Source organism: Vipera berus (genome assembly GCF_964194415.1).
Source record: "Vipera berus genome assembly, chromosome: 3".
NCBI classification, from domain to species: Eukaryota; Metazoa; Chordata; class Lepidosauria; order Squamata; family Viperidae; genus Vipera; species Vipera berus.
Window position 1 is genome coordinate 67,677,720 of NC_138204.1, and position 26,800 is coordinate 67,704,519.

At 38.6% G+C, this 26,800-nt stretch overlaps 1 protein-coding gene across 1 annotated transcript in view; it reads left to right on the forward strand.

Annotated features, from left to right (window-relative positions):
- The window catches only part of HOOK1 (hook microtubule tethering protein 1), a 41,643-nt gene extending 20,884 nt beyond the window's left edge, over positions 1–20,759 (forward strand). Inside the window, exons 11-22 of the mRNA XM_081323956.1 lie at positions 1,330–1,531; positions 2,643–2,753; positions 4,054–4,141; positions 4,223–4,283; positions 4,963–5,103; positions 6,575–6,668; positions 7,985–8,019; positions 8,548–8,630; positions 9,103–9,203; positions 12,500–12,601; positions 13,551–13,619; positions 14,339–20,759. Of these exons, the coding sequence (XP_081180082.1) occupies positions 1,330–1,531; positions 2,643–2,753; positions 4,054–4,141; positions 4,223–4,283; positions 4,963–5,103; positions 6,575–6,668; positions 7,985–8,019; positions 8,548–8,630; positions 9,103–9,203; positions 12,500–12,601; positions 13,551–13,619; positions 14,339–14,500 (1,249 nt within the window). The 3' untranslated portion in view covers positions 14,501–20,759. The remainder of the gene's footprint in view (positions 1–1,329; positions 1,532–2,642; positions 2,754–4,053; positions 4,142–4,222; positions 4,284–4,962; positions 5,104–6,574; positions 6,669–7,984; positions 8,020–8,547; positions 8,631–9,102; positions 9,204–12,499; positions 12,602–13,550; positions 13,620–14,338) is intronic.
- Positions 20,760–26,800: the final 6,041 nt, after the last annotated feature.

A 26,800-nucleotide genomic window follows, 5' to 3' on the forward strand; every position in this document is an offset into this window, starting at 1 on the left:
TAGTGGATGTGAATTCTCAGGATGGCGGACTAATACATTTGAGATGCATCAACTTGCTGAAGTATGGGAGAGCTTTCATTATGACATAATACAGGTGGTCCTCAGCTTGCGACCACAATTGAGGCCAAACTTTTTGTTGCTAAGGGACACTTGTTAAGTGAATTTTACCCCGTTTTACAGCCTACCTTGCCACAGTTGTTAAGTGAATCACTGCAGTTCTTAAATTAGAAGCATGGTTGTTAAGTGAATCCGGCTTCCCCATTGGCTTTACTTGTCAGAAGGTTGCAAAAGGTGAACACATGACCCCGGGACACCGCAACCGTCATAAATATGAGTCAGTTGCCAAGTGTCTGAATTTTGATCACATGACCATTGGGGATGCTGCAGTGGTCTTAAGTGTGAAAAACAGTCATAAGTCACTTTTTCCAGTAGTGTTGTAATTTTGAACGGTCGCTAAATAAACTGTTGTAAGTTGAGGACTTTCTGCACAGTAAATTAACACTTCCCTCCTTTTTGGCAACATTCAGAACACCCAAGGTTCTTCCACTGAAATTTGGCAGCAAGCTATTAAATTCAGAGTGTCTTTATTTTTTGTTTCTTTGCTTGCTATTCAATTTTTTCCTAGGTATTTGATTCTTTTTCCTAGATACTGTAATGCGGCAAGTAAAATAAGTCTTGTGATCCCAACACTTAAAAGTTTTTATTTTATATTCTTGATATACTTTGTTCTCTTGCAGGTTCTTGTAATACTTAAAATTGTTCTAGAATCTAGAGTAACAAATATTTAATGTCTTCATATGAAAATTGCAAATTATTTATTTGCATATCTTACTATTGGTAGCATATGTTGTATAAGATCAGTACACCAAGATCATCATTCAATCTCTAGCTAAGACACTAATTTTGAATTAAGTATTGAAGGAATAATTTAACTCTGGTAAACAAACCTAATTTCAGTTAGGTATTGCAGCATTTTAGCTTTCATAGTATTTCTATGTTCACTAATAATAGCCTCTTGAGGCCTCCCTGGGGGAACCTATGACTGTTTTAGGTTTTTCTCCTCCAAACTGACCTGTGATTCAAAAGGAAAGCCCTATCCTGAAGTGACACGGATCATTGCCTAGTAAAAGGAGGACTGCAGAGGATGCTCCAGTTTTAATTATGTAGAACTGGAAAGTCCTGTTTTCTGTTCTGGCCTGCAATTTGAACCTGAGAAAAAATATTTAATAAATAAGATCTTACTTTTCTCTTAAGTATGTATTTGCATTTTGTTGTCTGGTAATGGCTCAAAACATGCTTTTGAAATAACTGAATATGTTGTTATTGTAGGACTGTTGTTGATAAAACAAATAAACTGGAGTCGATGGTTGAGGTGTATCGCAAAAAGTTGGAGGACTTGAATGACTTTCGGAGACAGGTGAAAATACTTCAGGAAACAAACATGATGTATATGCATAACACAGTTAGCCTAGAAGAAGAATTAAAGAAAGCAAATGCAGCCTGTGCACAGTTGGAAACTTACAAAAGGCAGGTAAGAAATGTTTCCTTTCCTCTTGCTTGAATTTCTGTGCTTTCTTCGTACTATTTCAATTGTGTAAAAGTGTTCACTTTTGGGTCTAAAAAAGCTGACAATGAAAAGTGACTTCCTCCTTACGTTGCCCTTGCAAACATTTTTATTGTTTATATCAGCGGTACTTCACTCACATTCATTGTACTTTAAATGAATAAGGTAAACTTGTCGGTAGATTTAGCATTGCCAGTAACACTTGCATGTCTTCAACAATGCTTGTTAGTTGGATTAAGTGTTAAATCATGAAAACTAGTGTCACAGACCTACTATACCCTATTAATTGCATCTGTTGACCTTAATTTCTAAGCATTAAATGATGCATGCTAAGATGATGATGATGAAATGCTTTAGAAGAACAATCAAGTACAGGTAGTCTTTGACTTCTGACCATAACTGAACCCAAAATTTCTGTTGCTAAGCAAGACATTTGTTAAGTGAATTTTGCCCCATTTTATGGCCTGCCTTGTCATAATTGCTAAGTGAATTACTGCCATTGTTAAGTTAGTAACATGGTATTAAGTCAGGGATAGGCAACCTTGGCTCTTTTATGACTCGTGGACTTCAACTCCCAGAATTCCTGAGCCAGCATGATTGGCTCAGGAATTCTGGGAGTTGAAGTCCACAAGTTATAAAAGAGCCAAGGTTGCCTACCTCTATATTAAGTGAATTTGGCTTCCCCATTGTCTTTGCTTTGTCAGAAGGTCGCAAAAAGGGATCACATGACCTTGGGACACAGCTATGGTCATAAATATGAATCAGGACAAGCATCCAATTTTGGATTATATGACCATGAGTATTCTGCAACAGTTGTAAGTGTGAAAATGGTCATAAGTCACTCTTTTCAGTGCCGTAGTAACTTCAGACAGTCACTGACCAGTTGTGGATATATTCCATTTAACCAGGGAAAAATTGATTTCCAGCTAATGCTGAAAAGATAATAGGTTCTCATGAAGATAATGAAATTCTGATTGTAACATTATTTCTGCACCAATACTACAGAAGAATTTATTTTAAATTAATCAACAAGTTCTGAAACGTTTAAAGAAGATTGTTGGTTTTCTTTTTAAACCAGATCCAGGAACTTCATAACAAGCTCTCTGAAGAATCCAAAAGAGCAGATGCACTAGCTTTTGAAATGAAACAATTAGAAGAGAAGCACGAAACATTAAGTAAAGAGAAAGAGGTGAGGTTTCTACTAATGTGGTGGAAATACAGTTTCCAAAATATTGGGAATTCAAGTTACCTACCGTATTTTCCGGCGTATAAGACGACCCGGCGTATAAGACGACCCCCTACTTTTAAGAAGTTTTTCAAGGTTTTTTGTCTTATACGCCGGAAAATACTTACATGCCCTGCCCTCCCTGTCCGTCGCAGAGGAGGCGAAGGCCCGACCAGCCCCGCCGGCCCTCCCACTGCTCCCGCGCTTCTGTTGGCCCCCGAGACGCAGCGTTTCCCGGGCGGCAGGCAGCGTCGGAGGGCAGCCGCCACCCGCCACGGCCGGCGCCCTTCCTGCTTTCCCCCCTCCAGGCCTTGAACTTCTCCCATTCGGCGCAGGGCGGGGCAGCTCCGCCCGCAGCCTCTTTTTCATGTGCCGCTTCCCTCTCACTGTCGGCCGAGGCGCGCTCGGCCCGGGCTCCCGGTCCCTCTTCCCGACCGGCTTCCCGCCCTGCCCCTCATGGAGCTGGACTGGGCGTGCAGCCTCTCGGTGTGGCTGCTTTTCCTGGGCAGCCTGGCGGTGCGGCTCCTGCGCTCGGACCTGTTGCTGAGCCGGCGGCTGCTGCCCCTCAGCGCCGCGCTCACGGCGGCTGCCTGCTGGCTCGTCTCGGCCAGCACCGCCCGGCGGAAGCGCAGCGTCGGACGGGAGCAGGACTTCCCTGCCGGCTCCCGTCCGACGCTCTTAGGGAAAAGCGAGCCGGCAGGGAAGTCCTGCAAACGCACGCGCACGCAGGACTTCCCTGCCGGCTCCACGCTCTTCGCTCTTGAGGGCAGTCCTGCACACGCGCGCACTCCCCAGCTGCTAAGGAGCAGCCGGGGAGTGCGCGCGTGCGCAGGACTGCCCTGCCGGCTCCCGCCAGACGCCACCCACTGATTTTCCGGCGTATAAAGCGACTGGGCGTATAAGACGACCCCCCAACTTTTGAGAAGATTTTCAGGGGTTCAAAAGTCGTCTTATACGCCGGAAAATACGGTATGTGCATGTGCAAAGGAAAGGGGGTTACTTAGAATGTTGAGTCTCGGATTAGCTGCAATGTAATGATAATTTGTTTTAGGCCATCATAGAACATGTTACTATCCATTGTGAAAACTGGTTTATTCTTTTTGAGAATGATGTTCTATATTCTATAACAGAATCATGTTCCCTTATGAGTTATTCAGGGATGTCCTTTTTCAGGTGGAGAAGCAATTAAAGCTCTCATTTAATATCAACACAAGTATTTTGATACACATCTACCATTATTAAATGACTTTTATTTTATTTTCAGAGATTGATAATTCAGCGTGATGCATTGAAAGAGACCAATGAAGAGCTCAGGTATTCACAAATGCAGCAGGATCATCTGAACCAAGCAGGTACTTAAAAAAAATTATTTAGAATCATTTTTGCTTAGACTCCATGGAAAGTAGCCTTATGATTTTGCTTTATGCTGTCAGGTGTATCTACTGTGAAAAGCCAAGAAAACCTTGCTGCTGAAATTCTGCCTGTGGAATTTAGGTAAGAGAAGTATACACATGTAAAAGGACGTGTGAATCTTATTTATAATGTGATGTGTGTAGCGTGGAATATCAGACAATAGAGAAATCCCATATTCATATAAAGTTAAAACCCTAAATATTGGAACGGGGGGGGGGGTTCTAATTTGAATCGATTTAGAAAAAAAATCTATATTCTCAATTTTAAAAAAGTAACCAACATAGGAAATACAGCGATAAACATAATTCTGTATCTCTGACTCCAAATTGGACTGGAGTTTTACAGATTTCATTATATAGCTTTATGGTGTTAAGGCTTTCCTGGTAAGATCCCATCCAGAGGATCAGATGTGTATCGGCAAAGGAGTAAGTTGATCCTGGGGATTTATTAATTTTCTGGAAGAATGAAACCTGATTCCATTTCCTTGCCCCTAGCTGTTTCAGCAAATGGGATTAGAGGCTGCTTTTGAGGAAGAAGTCTATAATCTTATACATCCATATGCTATTTTTAAGAGGTTTTTCTAGGGTCTTTCTACTGAAATGAAATTAACACATGACTAGGGCTGCAAACAGACTTTAGTGTATACTATCACAGAGATTGCCAATTGTAATACACAGTGAGCCCTCTTTTATAACGTTGGCGGGAAAATGCAGTATTTTGCAAAAACGTGTCTGCTTTCAAATTTTATTTTAAATCTCAGGGAAATGTTCATTCGGCTTCAGCATGAAAACAAGATGCTTCATTTGCAACAAGAAGGATCGGAAAACGAACAAATTGCGGGGCTCCAAGAGAAGCTGGAACAAAAAAATCGGATGATAAATGAATTAGAAACTGAAAACAGGTGATTCTCTCCTTCACACAACATTTATTCAGTGCTGTTTTTTTTTTATAAATACGAAAAACCTGTGGAAGACACAGAATGGGAGATGTAAACATGCTGAAGAATGATAGAAAGCACATGAAGGACTGATTGGCTTCACACTGAGGGGTGCAAATGGATTGAAAGCGGGCTTTCCTACTCAGTCTCCTCCTAGTGCTGCTTATAAATACTGAATAGGGGACCCTCTCAAAATGAGGTAGATTGTGATTCTGTCATGGTTCTGATTAATGAGACAGTCCACCCAAAATTCAGGCATTTTTTATCTAAAAAGTCTTAACAATGAAACGCAGCATCGGCACTCATGGATGGATGCCAGAATCTGAAATCTCCTCCCCTAAGCCCATCGTATCATACACAATTCCCACCCTTATTTACACATCATAAATCACATTATCCAATTAGTTTTACATATGAAGTTTCACTTCCTTTTCTGTGCCCAGGCTATTTCTTATCTTCTCAAAATAGCCGTTTGACATTTCCCTCCCTTCTGGGATTCAAAGCAAAGCAGTTTAAACAAAAGGCTCCCTCTTACATTGTCAGTGCAAAAACATGACAATGTTTTCAGCATTGACAGGTTCACTGGGAAAGAGAAATCCTTGAAGTTTAGGGCCAGCCAGTTTCCTTGAGTGGAATTCTACTCTCAGCAGTTCTTCCCTCTGGTTTGTTCTCCGATCCTACATAACAAAGTACAGGTATTCCTCGCGTACTGACTGTTCATTGAGCAACTGTTGGAAGTGGTGATGGCACTGACCAAGACATGCGAACAACCAGCTCCAACTGTCTCAATGCCCCAACAGTCATGTGATGGCTGTCGCTTGGCCACCAAGTCACAGTTCCAACGGTGCTTGTGTCCTGTGGTGACATAGTCGTTATTTGAGACCTTCTGGCTTCCCACAAGTTAAATCAATGCGGAAGCCAGCAGAGATGGTCATAAGTTGCTCTGATAAGTCCTCCTGATCTTCCTGTGCTTGCATCACACTACACCATCCATTCCCTGGGGTTCCTGCACTTGTGCCGTGGCATCCACCCTGCCTCCAAAACCCTCCCTTGCCTCCCCCCATTAACGTGCATCATGCACCAGCTCCCCAAGACATCCCGTTGCTCCTTACCTGGGATTCCTGCCACTTTCTGCTTAATAATGACCCATGCCTACTTACAATTACGATAGCAACTATGTGGATGCAATCGCATGACGTTGTGCTTTATAATAACCGCATCACTTAGTGACAGCAAGCCGGGTTCCATTTATCATTGTAATCCCAGGATTATCTCTGATCTATTTAGCAGGGATAAATACCTCAGTAGAGAGGCTGTCAAGGATGTTCCTGCTGCCAGCCTAGCGTGTGGGTGTAAATCTTACAAGAACAATGATTTCATGCTTGCAAGTTCCTGAACTCTACTCATAGTCTTAACGCTTAATGATTCACGATAGGCTGAGCAAGGAGAGCCTTGGGGAGTTGCAGCAGCAGATTGAAGACCTTCAGAAGTCTTTGCAGGAGCAAGAGTCCAAGTCAGAAAGAGAAAGGGTAAGTATGACATGGGAATATACCGAGAGTTCTTGGATTGCGTCCATTTGTTCAGTGACTGTTCAAAATTATGTCAGGGCTGAGCAGATGGTACTTACAACGGGTCCTTGTATTGTGGCTGTTGCAGTGTGTGTTTATGGTCAAGGGGTTGCGATTTATGATATTCCCTGCTGGCTACCCATAAGCAAAGTGAGCAGGGAAGCCGGCAGGAAGTTGGTCACCCAAGGTTCTCTCATTACAACCCATGCAGTCCTCACTTAACCATGGCTATCAGGACTGGCAGAATTGCCCTCGGTAACTGATGCAGTCACGTGACATTGCACTTTACAATCGCGTTGCTTTGCAATGGCAGTTCCGGTTCCAGCTGTCGTCGTAAGTGGAGGACTACCTTTATTTCATAGTAGGACATAAGTGAAATAAGTTCTAAGTACTCTGTAAAAATCTAGCGTAAGTTATATTACAGAGTAAGAATGTACAGATGTTTGCTATACGAGGCCTTTCTTTGTGTGACAGCATGTGCATAATTTACTATAGTTAGAAGGCTATTTGTGTCTAAGTATGCATACAGGAATCAGTTAACTTTGATAATGGGATACTTTTTTCTACAGAGAAGTAATTCTGACCAATAATGATTCGTATTAATGCTGATTAAATTGTGAACCTGAGTTGTCTTTTTGGAATATGGCCTCTGGCCAGTTCTAAGATAAAAATGCATATATGCATGTATGTATGCAAATATGCACAGTGAGTTCATTATTTTGAAGAAAGGATTATTCAGGCTTGATTTCAGTGGGAATTGACAGCTTTGGTTAAAGCAGGAAAGCTGAACGTTGTACAAGATTTTTGTATATGTTTATAACATTTTTATTTATGTCGTTAATCATTCCTTGGACTTGGTATATCTTAATTTCAAATATTTATTCTGGCTCTTGTCCTTTAGTTAATTGCTTATTGCATAAATTTTCAATTAAAACATGCATTTTAAACGCAGACACAAGTGCATGAGATATTTTAACGTTGGGAGCAGTCAGTTGTTCATGAATGACTAAGAAAAGATTTCAAATAGGAATCAGTGTGATGCATAGCCATTCCTAAAAAAAATCACAGGACAATGAGGATATGGGAAACACATAGGCTGAATATAACTTTCCTTGTTTTTATCTGATACTGAAGTGAGAGCTTGAAACATTGACTGTTCCAATGAGGTTATGTAATGAAGTAGTATTTTATGTTCCTCTGCAGTGGGATTGATCATAGTTACGTGTGTGTATACGATTGTTCAGATGACCTAATGACATTATAATTATTATTTGCAGTCCAGTGAGTTGAAGCAGAAGATAGCAGCCCATATGTAAGTGAAACATTTATATTTCTTTGTATGCATGTGAGCAGGCATGAGAACAAGACTTTTTTTTACAACTTATTTAACTAACCTTTTTTCTGGTTTGTAACACCCTTATGGAATTGGAATGAAATAATGCTTTTATTAGTAGTAAAATATGTACGCAAAGTTGGGGATCATGGAGAAGCAGGGTTTTTTTTTTTTGCAGTTGCATGGTCCCCTCTCCTTCTTTCCCAGACATATTGATCTTGTAACTCAATAATGGTGGATTCCCCTTAGGCATTCATCCTCCAAACCTTGAGAGAGAGTCAGGGTTTGCTCAGGAATTCATAGCTGTTAGGATAAACTATATGCTTCTCACCTAAGTTATCATCTTGATTTGTTTTTTTTAATAGCATTGTTTTGGTTTTATGGTGGGATGCTGTGTTTTTAGTGTTTCATAGAATTGTAAGGTGAGAAAGTAACATGCAGTTTTTTATATAAAATAAAGTAAGTCAATTATGTTGTCCTTTAGTTAAAACAGCCATGTCCTTTCAGGGAGAAATTAAATGAAGTCCATGATGAACTGCAGAAGAAGGAAGCTCTTCTTGCAGACCTTCAACCAGATTTAAATCAAAATGGTAAAGTGATCTGTTGCCCTTTTCACTTTTTACTACAGCTATGCTTTATTCCTATTGCATATATAAACTTCGGAGGACATGACACTTTCTCTATTAGGTGTCTTTTACTACCCGATGTATTGATAAAATACTGCAAGTAGATAAATTGAAGGATACATCCCTTTTTTCTTTGTTCTCAAAAGTCATATTTTATTAAATGCAGTATATATGATAACTTTGAGCTGTATTTCTGAATACTACAGTGAATGCAGCTGGCAAAAATAAGGACCTTGTGGTCCTTCAGGTGTTTTATTAGAATCCAAATTTTTATCGGCATTAATGGGATCACAATCTGTAGCCTTAATGGATTACAACTAAGTACTGATCCTGTAGGCCTCCAGAGCTAACAGCATTCACATTCTAATGTTATTGGTTGTTCCAGATTTGGATATTTCATCTCTACTAATTATTACATTGGCTTTTCTAATAATAGCACAAAAAATAGAAGAATTAGAAGCTGCTTTGCATAAGAAAGATGAAGATATGAAATCAATGGAAGAGAGATATAAGATGTATTTAGAAAAAGCAAGAATTGTGAGTATTATTTTCTATTATTTTCTGTAATGAATTATTTAAGAACTTTCGACCTGGAAAATTGTTTCAACCCCACCACATCTACTCTTTTAAAGCTACATTAGTTCTCTATTCCATGCTTAAGTTTCCTAATTTAGTTAATTATGTGATAGTATCTAATTAATCTTATTTCTTCCATTCAGTTGTGTCTGATTCTTGGAGACTGTCTGGATAGGTCCTTGTAATTTTCTTGGCAAGATTTTTCAGAAGTGATTTGCCATTGCATCCATCCTAGGGCTGAGAAAAAGTAACTGGATCAAAGCTGGCTTCGCGCCGAAGGCGGTACTAGAACTCACAATCTCCCAATTTCAAGCCTGACGCTTACAACAAAATGGCTTTCAATTGTTCCTTGTGATCTAAAAGAATTAAACAAATAAAAAAACAAACCCCCAATGTTAGCTTACTCTGCTTTTCCAGTATATGCACTATATCCTTTTCATTTAAATGGAGGGTTAATAAAAAAATTAATCCCTTCAAACTGTGAGACAATCATCACATATGATAGGCATCAAAAAGCTTTTTCTCAGTTAGATTGTACCCGTAAAAGCAAAAAAAAAAACAAAACAGAGCAAAATTGTTGATGTAAATTAAAGAAGTTATAGACTAGAACTATAGGCTAGACTGGGAGGTTGAAAAAAAACATTCTGGAAGAAAGAGTAGGAGTCTCAGTACAAAATTGTTCCAAACAGGACTTCCGGTGGCGACGCGACGCCGAAGACAGCCGTTTTCGGGCTGCCCGCTTCGCAGCTGTGTTTTTCCATCGTAAACAGCGCCGATCAGCTGTTTAGATGGATTTGAAGCCCCCTCCTCGGGAGAAGAGGGGGTGAGGCCCCAGGTAGGGGTTGAGCTCTCCGGGGCCGCCTGAGCTGAGAGTTTGGGCGGCTGAAGGATTGAGCCCCCCTGAAGCCTGGGTTGCTCCGAGCTGCGCAGCGCCCCTGCTCCGGGATTTATGGAGCAGAGCCAGGCGTTAGCAACCACCCCTGCCAAAAGGAAATACTTTTGATTATCAAGATGCAGGCAGAGCGGTACAGGAGGTCAAGGTGATGTGGACTCTTATCTTTACTCTCTAGCTCAATGGATTTTATAGCTTTAAAGTGAAAGTGCGCAATAAGTGAAAGTGGGGGAAGATGGCGGCTAAAACTTCTAAAGCTCTTTGGAGTGCGGGGTCTTCCCTGGTGCAACAGACCTCATTGCAAGCTTTGCTTCCTCCTGCACCTCCTCCGGCATTGACGCTTAAGGATTTACAAGATGCTCTTGGAAAGCATTCACAATTGATGTCTGACATGATGGATGAAAAGCTGAAAAAGTTGGAGGAGAAAATGGAGGAGAAAATGGAGAAATTGGAGAAGATGGAAGAGAAGTTTAGAGCAATGAGGGTGGACATGTTGTCTATGATTGAATCTGTAGCTGAATGTGTGCAACAGCTGGATGTAAAAGTGAAGGATCTCAGTCAAAAGAACTCTATATTAGAAGCAAAGGTATTAGAAAATGAAAATATAAGGGATAAAATGGACGGAGAATTGAGCCTTGCTCAGTATCATCAGATGCAGTATGCTATTAGAATCAGGGGTTTAAAGGAGAACTGTAAAGAAGATTTAAAGCAGCTGATTTCTGAGGCTCTGGAAGGGGTATTGGGCCAGCCAGCATCTGAAATTGAGGGAAATATGGACAAAATTTTTCGTGTAAATTCATGGATTGCAAGACAAAGGAAGTTACCCAGAGATGTGGTGGTCTATTTTACAAAGAGAGTAATTAGAGATGAAGTCATTCAAGCTGCTTATGATACTAAACTGGTAGTGGCTGAGCAAGAAGTCTTGGTTTTAAAAGAGATTCCTCCGAAGATTTTAAGGAGAAGGAAAGATTTTGCATTTTTAGTACAGGAACTTAAGAAATGTGATATTAAGTTTAGATGGGAGATTCCAGTTGGACTGGTGGTGACGCATGAAGGTAAAAGACATCGTCTGGTTACTGTGGCCCAGGCACGTGATTTTTATAGCAATGTGTTAAAAGCAACCCCCCTATCATTTTTGGAAGCTGTAAAGGGATACGGCGAGGGAAAGCTTCAAGATGTTGCAGACAGACAGATAGAGGACAATGGTGTTGGAGGGGATCAAGATACAGTTTCATCGGATGTTGCAGGAGGCCAGAGGAAGACGCGTGCCGCCCTAAGAAGAGCGAGACGAGAGCAAGAGCAAGACCAGCAGATAGTTATGGAATCTCCAAAGTGTACTTACAGTGAAGATGTGGGAGGGGCGCGGTCCAAAGAAGTTTTGGGGGTCATGACAGACGTGCTCCAAAAGTTTTGGGGCGTTAAGATTGCTGATTAAATTTTTAAATTAGAATCTTAATGGATTAAATTTATCATAGAGGAGAAAGAAAGTTTTTTTTAATATTTAACACAATTTAAGATGGATGTTATTTGCTTGTTAGAAAAGTATATTAGGGTTATGGTCTAAAAGTATGTGTTGAACTAAGAATGGGTATGCAAGCTCCTAATTAACAACAAGTTGTCTTACAGACTGCTTAAACCTTTTTTTTTTTTAACTCTTTTTATTTGAACTCAAGGATGACTTGGAACTGCGAGACATTTGGTGTGATACATGCAAGAATTATTTTTGATTATGGTTTAGTTTGGTTGGAGATTATTAAGGTTAATAGATAGGCGCTTTTGGCGCGTAACTGAGAATTTGTTTAGAAATTAGAGAAAGGTTGGAGAATGTAAATAGTAGGTGAAAGTTTCTTTTTTTTTCTTTTTTTCTTTCTTTTTTTTTGAAATTAATATGAATAAGGACTGGGATTAAGAAAATCTATTCTGAGTAAAGCTCTTTTTCTGTTTTTCTCTTTTTCATTTTTACTTTATTTGTAATATTAATATTGTTTGTATTCATTTTACATGAGCTAGAGGGAGATAGAATTAATAGTTTATTGCTGATAACATAGGGGTGCTTATGTTTGTTTTTTGATTTTATACCCTGTATTTAGCTCTGGGAAGTCGGGGGGGGGAGGAGGGAATGGGGGGAAGGGATAGGGAGGGTTGGGTGGGGGTGGGGGAGGGGGGGATTAAAGTCAAAATGTATTGTAAAACTTTTTAAATTAAAAAAAAATTGTTCCAAACATTTTTAATAAAGGTGGGTTGTTCAGTTACAATGGCAAACTTTAGACTACTTGACCGATGCAAGGGTTGCACAAGTTATTTCTGAGTTGATTTTGTAACTAGATAAGAATAATTGCAAACATAATGTATGTTTTTTCTGCAGGTCATAAAAACTTTAGATCCCAAATTAAAACCAGCGTCTGCTGAAATAATGTTGCTAAGAAAACAGTTGGCAGAAAAAGACAAAAGAATTGAAACACTTGAGGTATTATTTATTTATTGAATTTATACGCCGCTCATCTTACCATTGGGCAACTGTGTATTTATATATTTATTAAATGCATGCTTGCTTTCTGCTCATGTGAACCTTTACGGGAATTTACGACAATAGAACAAAACATAAAACCAAGCAGTAAAACTAAAGCAATATGAAGCCATTTTAATGTATTTTCCTTCTTGAAATGGTAACAACCAGTGTGTCTCAACCTGGGCTACTTGTAAGAGGTGTGGACATCAACTCCTAGAATTCCCCAGCCAATATGGCTGACGGGAATTCTGGGAGTTGAAGTCCATACCTTTTAAAGTTGCCCAGGTTGAGAAACGCTAGTAATGAACTAAGAACTGCCATAAGAGATTGGTAAAATTAGGCCAGAAGGAATGTGATTAAAATCTGGATTTATTATAAAGGTAAAGGTTCCCCCGCACATGCGTGCTAGTCGTTTCCAACTCTAGGGGCCGGTGTTCATCTCCGTTTCAAAGGCGAAGTGCCAGTGCTTGTCCAAGGCCGTCTCCGTGGTCATGTGGTCGGCATGACTAGACGCCAAAGGCGCACGGAACGCTGTTACCTTCCCACTGTAGTGGTCCCTATTTTTCTACTTGCATTTTTAATGTGCTTTCGAACTGCTAGGTTGGCAGAAGCTGGGATGAGTAGCAGGCACTCACTCTGTTACATGGCACTCGGGATTCAACCCGCCAAACTGCTGATCTTCTGATCGACAAGTTCAGCGTCCTAACCCACTGAGCCACCGCGTCCCTCTCTGGATTTATTACTGAAGATAATATAAAGCAGTAAAACTTAATGGTTTTTTTTGAGGCTTATGTGTTGCTTTAAAAATTAAATTGATTAAATTAAATTGATATAGTAATGAATTTATTGCTTTGAATGTCATCTAATTTCTTCTACTCACTTTATATTTTCCACAAATTCATTTTAGGGTCAGTGTAAATCAGCCAGGATTCAGGAGCATGAAGAAAAGTTAATTGTATCTGCATGGTATAACCAGGTGAGCTACTGTACTTGTGCACATGGGAAAGAACATTAGTAAACATGGGTGAAGCCCAAATATATTCTACTGATGGAAGCAGCTTCCTATGACAGATTTTCCACTCTTCCATTCTTCCTTCAAAGTAAAATTCTTAATTTTTACTTAACATTTTACTTGATTTTTTTAATGTTATTCAACTTTTCAGCTATTCTTGATCTCAGTATTGTTGTTTGTTGTCCCATAGCAGATACTGAGCATTCAGCTTAATGGCCTTTAGGTCTCTATGTCTCCCAGAAGGGTATGCGTGTGTGAAATAACACCAAAAATTGTTCTTCTTGTTTTGTTGCCAAATGGTGGTGTGGAGGGCTGGGGGCCACAACTTATGAGTGTTATAAACTGTCCATTCCTGGAGTGCTGGAATCTATAATTGTCATACATTTTTCAGTGGTCATATTCCAAATGTGATACTCCTTTTAAGAAGAGCAGTTTCTGGAAATTATTCCAGGATTATCATGCATAATTTGTGAATCAATTATATAGCATACTATCTGACTCCTGTGCATGTTTAATGCCTGTTGATTATGCCAGTATATCTCTTCAATAAGCCAGAAAAAATAATAATGTATGCATTAATAATTTAGCCATAGAGTAGACATCAGCCATCATAAGGTTTAGCATTGTTTCAGATTGAATGAAGAGAATCATGGATTTAAGTAATTTATCTTGTTTCTTTCCAGAGTTTAGCATTTCATAAACTAGGAATGGAATCCAGACTTTTAAATGTCCACAAGGAAGGCCATTCGTACTCACCTGCACAGTCTTTCCTTGCTCAACAGCGGCGGCTGACCAACACCCGAAGGAATCTCTCTGTTAAAGCACCACCTACATCGTCAGATTAAGTCATAGAAGATAGTCTACCCTAAAGTGTCCTTAATTTATTTTATTATTTCTGTTTTAAAATGTCAGACAAAGTATAAACTATGATGCAGGACATCAGCTATTTTACAAATGGGATCTATATGCTGCTAAATCTAATTTAGCCAGATGATAAGAAACAAGAGACATTTAAATGTCTATAGAGATTCTCAGTCATCCAGGTCATCATCGTCCCAAAGGTGCTTTTTCAAGAGGCAACTGGACTTTCTTGTTTTTCTTTGAAGACATTTTGCTTCTCCTCCAAGAAGCTCTGACCGGATGGTAGGGAATGGAAGGATTTATATTCCTTGTAGACCGCTGGTCATTTGCATTCTTTTAGAGAGTCATTGAGGCCAGTTTTGACATAGATGGCCTGTTTGATCCCTCTTTCAAACCAGCAATCTTCTATGTGCAAAATGTGGACTTTGCTGTCTTCAAAAGAGTGGCCTTTGTCTTTTAAGTGCAGATGGACGGCTGCATTTCCTGATGGCCAGTGCCAAACACCCCGTTCCAACCTCACAATTCAAGAAAGGAGAGCAGTGATATCCCTAGGAAGAGACCCAAACATCACCATCCTGCCAGCTAATAAAGGAAGATGCACATTTATCTTGATCACAGATGACTACAAGACCAAGGTGAACAGTCTTCTGAAGGACACTGCTACGTATGAGATTCTGAAGAGATATCCCACCAGCAGTTGTAAGAAAAACGTCATTGATTTCTTGCAACACCTATTGAAGGACAATGTCATCGACAAGCCACAATATTACTGTCTTTATCCTGGGGAAGCCACCCCATGCATATATGGATTCCCTGAAATCCACAAATGGGGAACTCTACTCAGACCAATTCTCAGCAGCATCAACTTTGTCACCTACTACCACATGGCAAAACATCTAGCCACTTCATTAGCTCCTCTAGTTGGCAACATCACCAATCACATCAACAATTCACAGGACTTCAGCAGCAAGGTTTAGAAACTAAAACTGGACCCGGATGAAACCATGGTTTCCTATGATGTGACTTCCCTCTTCACCTGCATTCCAACAACTGAAGCTGTCGGGGTAGTGAAGAAACGACTGCTACAAGACAGCACCTTAGGTAACAAAACCAATCTCAGCCCAGACCACATATGTGCCATGCTGGACCTCCGCCTGACCACTACTTATTTTAAATAAAATGAAGGTTTTTAAAGACAAAAACACGGCTGCACCATGGGTTTACCTGTGTCCCCCATTGTGGCCAATCTCTACATGGAAGAGGTAGAAACCACAAAGCCCTAAAGTCCTTCACAGGAATTCCACCCATTCACTGGTATATGTATGTGGACGATACTTGGGTCAAGATCAAAGCACAGGAATGGGAAGTGTTCACCAAACGTATCAGATATATATATCAGATACATCAAATTCATGCAGGAAGATATTGAGGAAAATAGTCTAGCCTTCCTGGACTGTGCAGTACACATTAAAGAAGACAGAAGCCTTAACACTGAAGTTTATGGAAAACCCACCCAGACAGATCAATATTTACATTTTGATTCTCTCCATCCACCGGGGCACAAAATGGGAACCTGCACCACTGAGCTGAAAGCCTGCCTACCAGCAAAGATGGGAGAAAAAACAAACTAAAACACATCAAGGAACCCCTTGGAACGTGTTGCTATCCCAACTGGGCCTTCATCAAATCCCAAAATAGACCCAGTAGGAGCTCCTCCATAACAGAAGAGAACAATAAACGAACCAATGTTGTCATTCCATATGTTGCAGGAATTTCTGAAAAGCTCAAGAGGGTCTTCAGCCAACACAACATGTGTGCCCACTTTAAACCCAAGGATACCCTAAGGCAGAGGTTTGTCCAGCCCAAGGATAAAACACCCAGACACAAACTAAGCGACATGGTATATGCAGTACAATGCAGTGAGATGTGCAATCTGTTCATTGGGGAAGCAAAACAACCACTTCATAAACCCACGGCACAACATAGGAGAACAAACAGTCCATCTGCATTTAAAAGACAAAGGCCACTCTTTTGAAGAAAACAAAGTCCACATTTTGGACAGAGAGGACCTCTGCTTTGAAGGAGGGGTCAAAGAGGCCATCTGTGTCAAAAGTGAACAGCCCTCTCAACAGAGAGGGAGGATACATCATCTATCTCCAGTCTACAAGACAGTCCTTTCAGCAGTTCCAAGAAGTTCCTTAGAACACAGTTCCACATCCATTTGAACTACTCAGGTGATCTTGTGGACACAGATAACCCTTCAAGTGGCCTCAGCAGCTCTATAGAAGAAAGCAAATGACCAACTGTCAGCAAGGAATATAAATCCTCCCATTCCCTGTCATCCTGTCAAAGCTGAAGAAGCTTCTTGGATTAGAAGCCAAACGTCTTCAAAAAGAAACAACCACATGAGAAAGTCCAGTTGCCTCTTGAAAAACCACCGTTGGGACAAGAGACAGTTGATGTTTCCTTTGGGATTCTAAAAAGATTGGGGATATGTTTAAAAGCGCAGTTCTTAAAGGATTTATATTTGCTGTCATTCTATATTGTATTGTATATAAAGGTATGTAAATTGTCATCATATTTAAAGTTCTACTTAAAAAGTTTTCACTCCAGGTTAATCGCTGGTTTTAATAAGAATATTTTTGATTAGTGACATGTCTGCACAGTTCTTTTTCTTTAAAGTTAGTTTATTCTTTAATAGGAATGTTTTTCATTGGTAATATGTCTACACAGCTCTTTTTCTTTAATATTTGTTTATTCTTTAAATAACATTGCAACTGGAAAATTCATGAATATTATTCAAGTTTCATGGCAAGACATTCATCCCATATTCGCCAAAGTAGAGTGAAATAATTGATTTAATCAGTAAAGCTGTATGTGTTCTCCCCAAGCCCTTCTTCCATTCAGCAAAAAGTAATTAAATTTAGAATAATTTAATCCTTATTTTGACACACAAAGATTTTTTTTTCTTAATAGTTGAGTTTGTTTTGGAGGTAAGTTTTTAAAAACCATGACACAATATTGATCAAGCTAGGAGGAACTTCAAACACCTGAGGTTTTTTTTATTAAGGAATGAAATGTACGTTTGCGTTCAAGAACTTTAAATTTTCCATTAAAAGAAAATGCACATATTCACATTAAACAGAATGGAAGAGGTTGAAATTACTCTATTTGAAATTAAACTGTAATGCAATACAATCCTGAACTCATGCACCTCAAATAAGATGAAACCTATAAGCTGGGATTTTTTTAATAACGTTTTTGTATTGTTCATTTATAAATGAAATTAGAGTGATAGTTTTACTATTTTTGCATTTTAAAAGAGGCTTGAGCAAATAACTTCAGTGTCAAATGGTTTTGTGTAGATACAATACCATACGTCTGACTACAGGTGGTCCTCGGTGATGGTAATTAGGACGGATTTTTGTTGTGAAATGATACCATAATGTCATATGATTCTGCCATTTTATGATGGCAGTTCTCACATTCCCTGGTTACCATTGTTAAACGTGCAGTAGGCAGATCATTAAGCGAGAGCCTCACATAATTACAACTTTGAACTTCCTGCTGGCTTTTCCATTGACTTTGCTTGTAAGAAGCCGGTAGGGAAGGTTGCAAATCATAATTTTTATTTTAATTCCATTTATATCCCGCCCTTCTCCGAAGACTCATGTCTGCAGGATGCTGCAACGGTAAGAAATCTCGGCCAGTTGCTGAGCACCCAGATTGTGATCATGTGACCACGAGGGCACGGTAAGGCAATAACCAGAACTTGAAGGACTGGCTGTAAGGACCACTCATTTAGCACTGTTGCAAATTCTAGGGGTCACTGAAGTAGCGGTCATTTGGGACATTTTTGTTTCATTTTAAACAATAAAATTGATGGTATTGCAATAGGTATAACGACTCAGGAATCTTGATGAACTCAGTGACATTTATTTTCAAACAAGTACACACACAATTGCAATTATATGTATAGTCAAATAATTTCACTTTTTTCAGTTTGCAGTTCTCAGCATTTACATGTTTGTTGATTGTCTCTTAGGTTTTGTTCTTTGGTTGCATTCCACTTGCTGCTTTGGGATTTGATAGTTGTCAGAGGCTGTTTCATTCATTGTCCTAGCCAACACGCACTAGATCACAATTTTGCTCAAGTCAATTTCATTCACAGTAATGTGTGTTGTGGAAACAAAACATGACTACTGTTGGTAAATAGATTTGTACCAAATTTCAAGATTATAGAAAAATATTAAAAACCTGAAGTTCATCTTATCGGAAGCAAGAAACGTAAAATATTTATGACTGACTAGCATCAAAAACTGTTTGCATTAACCAGTTGAGCTAGATTGTGGTCTAATAGTTACGTTTTGGCCAGTATGTTTCTGCTGCTTAAGTATTTCAGTTTGCACATCTTTGTATTAAAGAACCAGGAAAGAACATAGCTTTTTAGTAGTTCAGAATTGTGTCTTTACTGTAACTTGATTCAAAATCATGCTTTTATAGAAGCAAACTCATTTTTTATTTTTTAAAAATCCATGTAATAGAAAACTTGAGTTTATTAGTAGAAAAAATCCAAATTAGATGGCTCAGTAAATATAATTATTGCTGCCCCTAAAATATTTCTTTTTCTTTTGCATATAATGTCTCACCTGTTCATCTGCAATAGATCTAGAATGTAATTCCTTTACTCAAGATAAATTCAAATACTTATGGATAGAAAAAATTGATAACCAGCTCTCAGTTATAATGGTAGCAATATTCTCAGTCATGTTTAGCTTGTAATCCTAAACTAGTTTAATACTATCAACATGTCTGTGATTTTGTAGCTCTGTCTTACTAATGGCTTCATTTTATAAGAATTGACATAAAGGTGATGCTTTTCAACTGTGATATTAGTGAAATTATTGCTAAAAATAATTACATATGCATGTAGACTATAAACTGTACATATCCTGGACTGGATTATGCAGCCTAGCAGAATGTGGGTGCCTCACACTTTCATATACACATAAATATATTTATGTGTTTCCACGCTCAACAGTAACATAACTTTTATGATATTGCAGTTTATTCTTGTGATTATTGGGGATGATAAAATGTAAAGTCTGGGGACAGTCCTTTGGAAATAACTCTTGGCAATTGAATTTGGAGTTGCCTTTTGGTACAGCACTTATTTCAAAACATAAGCTACCTCCTTTGAATAATCTAATTTAAATAACTGATCAAAGCAATTGAATCCAGAATTTTATACCTCTTTCTTAGTCAGCAAAGCAAAAATTAAACCAATTAGATTCTTTTTAAATTGATTCTACAAATTCACTCTTTTTTTTTTACAATTAGAAGTGAATTAATTGATTTTATGTCACTGGTACTATTTCTCATAATGTAGAATATTTAACTGTGGTGGTACTTAGTAATGTGTTCCCTGTATTGATTATCTGAATATTTTCATTAGATTCCAAAATACATGCTGGTATAACTTATGCATTGACATTCTGGTTATGTATAAAATAAGTTATTTTACCTATATAAAGAAATTACATTTTTAACAAGAAATTTGCTTTTAAGCTTCTGTCTCATTTGACTAAAGCAGTTCTTAGAGTCAGCGAAAAGCTTCCTTTAAAGACTAATGTATTTTTATTAAGATGAAATATGTTTTTATCCAGTATTTGCTTGTGATGATATACTTTTAAAGGTAAAGGTAAAGGTTCCCCCGCACATGCATGCTAGTCGTTTCCGACTCTAGGGGCCGGTGCTCATCTCCGTTACAAAGCCGAAGAGCCAGCGCTTGTCCGAGGACATCTCCGTGGTCATGTGGCCGGCATGACTAGACGCCAAAGGCGCACGGAACGCTGTTACCTTCCCACCGTAGTGGTCCCTATTTTTCTACTTGTATTTTTACATGCTTTCAAACTGCTAGGTTGGCAGAAGCTGGGACGAGTAACAGGCGCTCACTCTGTTACGCGGCACTCGGGATTCGACCCGCCAAACTGCCGACCTTCTGATCGACAAGCTCAGCGTCCTAACCCACTGAGCCGCACTACTAATTATTTGTTTTCTCTTTTAATAGTAGTAAGTGTGAGATATTTTGGGTTAGACTTTTCAGGTTCTAATGTGTATGATATATGTCTGTATTTGTGCAAAGAAAATGAACTGTACAGAAATAGTATAAAAATAATTTGCACTACTTTATAAACCTGGTTTTATTCTTCAAGATGTTTTATATTGCCATTAAAAATTGATATTAATGTTATGGTCTTTAATTAGTTTATATTGTATTTGTAATCGAATGTGTGTTGTCAAACCAAGTGCATATTCCTAACAACTGTAGCATACGTTTACCACAAATTTAATTGACAAGTTCTCACAATCAGGAGGAAGAGGAGAGAAGTTGATGTCCAAAAGAAGAAGAAAAGCAATGCTAATATAGCCGAATCTCTCAGATTTTTAAAAATGCATTTTCTAAAATTCAGTTGATTTATGAGGGAAAAGTTTGGGTCAGTTGAATGTAATTGAATTGGGCTTGTTCTTATTGCCTGAATGGACAAGTCACAAAGCATCTTGCTTAGGATCATTGAAGCCACCGAGTCCTCCTATCATATCAAGGAGCTAATTTCCTGGTACATAATATCTAAACATAATCATCTCTCTCCCTACCAAAAAGATGCTCTTATCCCTATACCTCCCATGTGGTTATTAAATGTAAAGGACATAATCTGAAATTAACCAGACCCCAATTAGGACCAAGGATGAGTAAAATTCACATGTTCATTCAAAGCTGCCACCTAAATGTATGAATCTCAGTTTTGCTTTCTGCACTCAGATTATTTCTATGCTGTTCCAAAAAGAATTTCTAAACTAGAGAAATTCTTAACGAAAGATTAATAGAAAATTTTAAACTATATTATTCTAGATCAGGATTGGACACCCAGTGACCTCAACTACTCTTTCAGACTCAAGCCCCCCTCTGAATGTGAATTCTAAAAATTTGAAAACATAGGTTAGCACCGTTTTGAGCTGAGAAATCCTTAAAAGTAATATTGAGACCCAAAACAGCATCAATGGAATCAAAAAGCAAACACCTCACCCTTCCTCAAAATGTAAAAGTCGCACATGAAAATGTATTGATGGAATCTTACAATATCCATTTTCTATTAACAAAAGGTGTACATCTGCATGAATAGTAGTTTAGTTATCTATGAGAATAGTAAAATATTGTGGACTGGGGCAAAAGTGCAATAAAATTAAGAGACCACTGAGTTTCAGACCTATGTACTAGAAAGGTAAGTTGTGCAAACTCTAGGTTTAGTTAGTGAAATCATCACTGTGATATGCTGTATTGCAGCTCCAAGGGACAACCCACCATTTTCAAGATACCTTCAGGCAGTAATACCAGTTACAGCAGGGGTGGGGGCAACTATGGCTCCTTTATAACCTGTGGACTTCAACTCCCAGAATTCCTGAGGCAGCATGGGAGTTGTCCCCAGGACATGAAAGGGCTATAGTTACCTACCTCTACTTCAATATATTGGCACTGGAAAATTAGCAAAGAGTTTGGGAATGGTTGAGATTTATAGTGGGGATTTATATTGTTCTTTATTATTAATAGGAGAAAGTGGCTGCAGCTGCTATTACAGTCTTTTCTATGCTTTATGACTTGGGCCTCTTAATATATTGTTCCTTGCTAAGAACTAATTGTGGAACTAGGGATAGAAAAGCAGCATGCAGATTTAAATATGAATGGATAAATTTTTAATCTATTGTAACAATTATTGCTTCAGGATGAATGTTCTTTGGTGCAGCTGGGACATTAGCCCTGCAGAATTAATTAGTAACATACTTTAAGAGTTTTATTCCCAATTTTTACAGACCCTTTTGCTAAACAACAAACACAAAACTAAAAACGAAACCTCTGCTCTTCCTCATGCCCCAGATTCAGGAACAGAAACAGTTTGAGACAAGAATTACAACCTTTTATTTGAAATGCTTATTGGCCCTGAATAATTTTGTCTCAAAATGTAGATATTTTCTAAACTGGAACAATTAGAGTTGTTTCCTTAGTGGAGACAATCCTATTTGCGTGAAATAACGTAGGTAGGTTGAACTTCAGAACCTCCAACTCAAGGTGGTGAACAGGGATCTCTAAACTTGGCAACTTTTAAGATTCTGGGAGTAGAAATCCACAAATTTAAAAGTTGTCAAGTTTGGAGAATCCTGTAATAGAACAACCAGGAAGCAATTGGTGGTGATTAAGCAACAAGAAATCCAGAATCTGTGAGGACCTATTTGTGCCAGAGCCTACCAAGGCAGGCGCTGGTATTTGAAGCATCCTTTATAAAACAAATGCATATAAGAGGTCATAATTTTATTGCTACGTCCAATTTATTTTATCCTTTCCTAGTTCAAAGTAAAATATCTATGGATTATTATGGGATCCTTGATGCTCTCTGAGCTTGGTGGTTTTCTTGCAGGTGTTTCTTTGCCAAACTAGTAACATCATCAGTCCTAGAAGAGAGTTGGGTTTGTCATTTTTATACACTAATTGCTTGCCCTTTCAGTGTTGGTAAGAGCGTTCTTGGTATTTTGTTGATTAGGCTATTTATCAATACCATAAGTATTGGCTATCCTTAGACTATCTTCTCTATCTGGGAAGAAATGTTCTAAAAGCTAGTCTTAATTGCAGAGAAGCTGCAGTTAATTATGGTGTGAGTGAAAGATCTTTTAGCCCCATTTCTAATTCTGAAAAACACCAGTCTGATGGACCCAACCAGAGTTTAAAAGCTAGACATGGATATACTGATGGAGGGAATTCACCTCTTGTGAACTATAGGGCCTTGGTCACCTCTGTAATCAAGCAACATGCTTTGTCAAAAGAAGATGGAGCAGAAGGACTTGCCCACTACATTTTTTATATCCTTTCAGATCTTATTCCATAGTTTTTCTTGAGCTTTGAGTTTAATTTTTCCAATAAACCGGTTGCTTGTCCCTATTTTTCCTACATGGGGGTTTTTGTCAAAATTTGATTGCCTTATGTAGTCTCTAAATGTCTATATTTTCTTGCATATATGCCCAGCTCTTAGCACGTTGTTTTTAATTTTAGGAAGTAGTTTTTAAAACTTTCTGAAAGTTAAAGAACAATTAGCAGTTAAATCATGCTAACGTAAGGTGCAGTTCTATGCATGTTTATGCAGTCGTAAATCTCACTGGACTTTACTCTCAGAGAAATGTGATTGCAGTCTTAGTTGTCAACAGTTCTTACTGTGGAATAAAATGTTGCTTTACAGTGTGGAAATACTGCCCCCTTGTGGTTTAAACCTGCACTGATGGCACTTTTGTCATGGAAACAATGGGTTGAATTTCTCCCATGTTATTTGTTAGGTGTACCAAATAAATAACAAACATGATTATAGATAAATACTAAAAATAAGGGAAATTCATTAGCTACCATCAAGCCCATTGTTTTAATGTTGCCTAGGTCCATTTGTTTTATGAGTAATCGCAATCCATTTTTCTTGACATTTGAACAGCAAGACGGTTACAAATTTTGATTTAACAGATTATTCAAGCAGCTCTTCCGAATTAAGTGTAATATTTTCTTTAAATCTAAACATTTAAATTAAAGTGGGATTGTTTTCATACCAAAGGAAATTCAAGGAGTTCATATCCGTACGTGCTAAGCAAGCAAGCAAACAAACAAAAAAACCACACCTTAATTTCCTGCAAATTTGGAATGAAGCAAAATCTGTCTGATTTTATGTATATTTTTCTTGTACTGTTTTTGCCACAAACCAACCAATGTTTTCCCACTTTGAACTCAATGCTATCAAATCTAAACTGCACGCACAATTATTTTTACATGACAGCAAACAGATAAAGAAAAAGATAGCCGTTGCCCAAAGTCTGCAAGGCTTTACAGAAATAGGAGGTATGAAATTAAAGACAAATGCATGGCATTAAATCATTCATAAAAAGAAAGCATCTTGCTTTGCAATGACATGTAATTTATAGAGCAGTGTTTCTCAATCCTGGCAACCTTAAGATGTGTGGACTTTCATTACAAGAATTTCCCAGTCAGCCAGGCTGTTCTAGAATAACACACTTTCATTCTCGGGCTGCCTTTAGAGCTACATTGAGTGAAGAAACTTCTCAAATATAGACAGAAAGACATGCCTCAAAAGAAAGGGCTGGGATGAACGCCACATCTCCATCCAACTATATACAGAGGAGGGGAAGCATAAGACTGTCTGGTTACATGGGACCCATACATCCAACAGCACTCAGGTCAATTCTGCAAGGTTGGTTTACAAGAGACAGCTTAATCGTTGACTGTTTAAAGTTAGGGTCATCAGATCTGAGCTGAAAAAGCTAGCTTGACCACCGGGCGGCAGTATAGTGGCTTCTTTCTATCTCTTTGCTGCCATTTATTGGTTATCAGAAGTCTTGCAGTTCTGGTTTTTGGTAGCACTACCCATTCTGAGTCTAGAAGGGTGGGATTTTTGCATTCATAGGTCATATTTGAACATCAAGATCATTCTACGCTAAGCCAGCATGAGAGATGAGAGTAGGCAGCCTTCTTCTGTGTGTATAAGAGCCAGATTGGGGCTAAGATGCCATCCGTTCCAGCTACATAAAAGTCTCATCGGGGAGCCAGAGTTATTTAAGAGTTATTGCAAACATCTGCATAATATGTGACTATAAATGTTTGCATAGTAAACTTTTAAAATAAGAGGCATCATCTTCAGCTTGTCAGGACAAGAAAATTTATTCAACCTTCCTTCCAACGGGATGGAATGGACTTCATTACAGCTTGAGATAATTCATTACTGGCTTGTTCTGTATATTTGATGGCAAATGGGGACGATATAATTCAAGAATAGCTTCGGTGTGGCTCTCAATCAGACAATTTTATGCAAACTCCAGATTTGCAGATAATTTTCATTCTGGCACTAAGAAAAGAGGGAGGGAGGAATCCTGGGTGCCAATAAAAATGATTTTATTGGACCCCAGCTTGTTTTGAAAATGAATTCCTTTCTCAAGGGTACTCTAAAAGCAAAATAATACTGACAAAAGCATTAATATATAAAAAGGCTTACAATATGCATACAAAAATATTATTAAAATTAGCTATTCTCCTTATGTGTACTCTGGCTGATACAGTAAGTGTCTGAAATAGGATTGTTCCCAGGCATTAATACAAACAAACGTATTAATAAAATAGCAGGTTCTATTTTGTCTTAGTTTACTTACCACTGAGGAGAAAATAATAAAGGTTCTTTCTTCTTCATTTCCTTACTTGATTGCCCATCCTCCTTTTGTAAAATTCTGGTACTGGCAACCACCGGGAAGAAAAGATCAGCAAGTTATTCCAGTAACGAGTCAGTTACTGGTTATACCACCCCTGGCGGGGTCTGTTGAACAACAATTGATGGATCTCAGTTCTTCAGTGCTGATTTAGGCCACCAGGCCACTGAAAAGGTCCACGTGGGGCTTCTTTCCAAAAATTGAGAGCTGGTTTCCAGCAGGAAAAAAAAGTTATAGAACAAAGCGGAGAGCAACAGTCATGCCCCCTCCCTCAAGAAAGGGCTAAACATCTGAAAGTGCCTCTGCATTTTGATACTTTATTATTATTATTATTATTTAGTTCATTGCAATTTCAAATTTCAAATTAGACGGTAGCAGCTATCTTCAACTATCCTCTGTAGTCCTCGATATATGGCCACAACTGAGCCCAACACTTCCATTGCTAAGCAAGCTGGTTGTTAAATGAATTTTGCCCCATTTTATGACTTTTCTTGCACAGTTGTTAAGTGAATAACTGCAATGGTTAAATCAGGAACACAATTGTTAAGTGAATCTGGCTCCCCCATTGATTTTGCTTGTCAGGAGTTCACAAAAGGCGATCACATGACTCCGGGACTCTGCAACCGTCATAAATACATGCCAGTTGCCACGCATCTGAATTTTGATCACATGACCATGCAATGGTCGTAAGTGTGAAAAACGGTCATAAGTCACTTTTTCAGTGCCATTGTAACTTTGAACGATCATTAAACAGGTTGTAAGTCAAGGACTATCTGTACTGTATATTTTAGCTTTATTCTGGGGTTTTATTTGGCCTTCAAGGAAGATTTTGCTCCTGGTGAATACACGGACAAATCCGTGCAATTTTCAAGGCAGCATATGCTACTGAATTCTTCCCAGAGCTAAGATGAGCAACTGGCCAAGGTCATCCCACTGGTTTCTGTGTCTAAAATAAAATTAGAACTCAAGTTTCTATGCCCCTG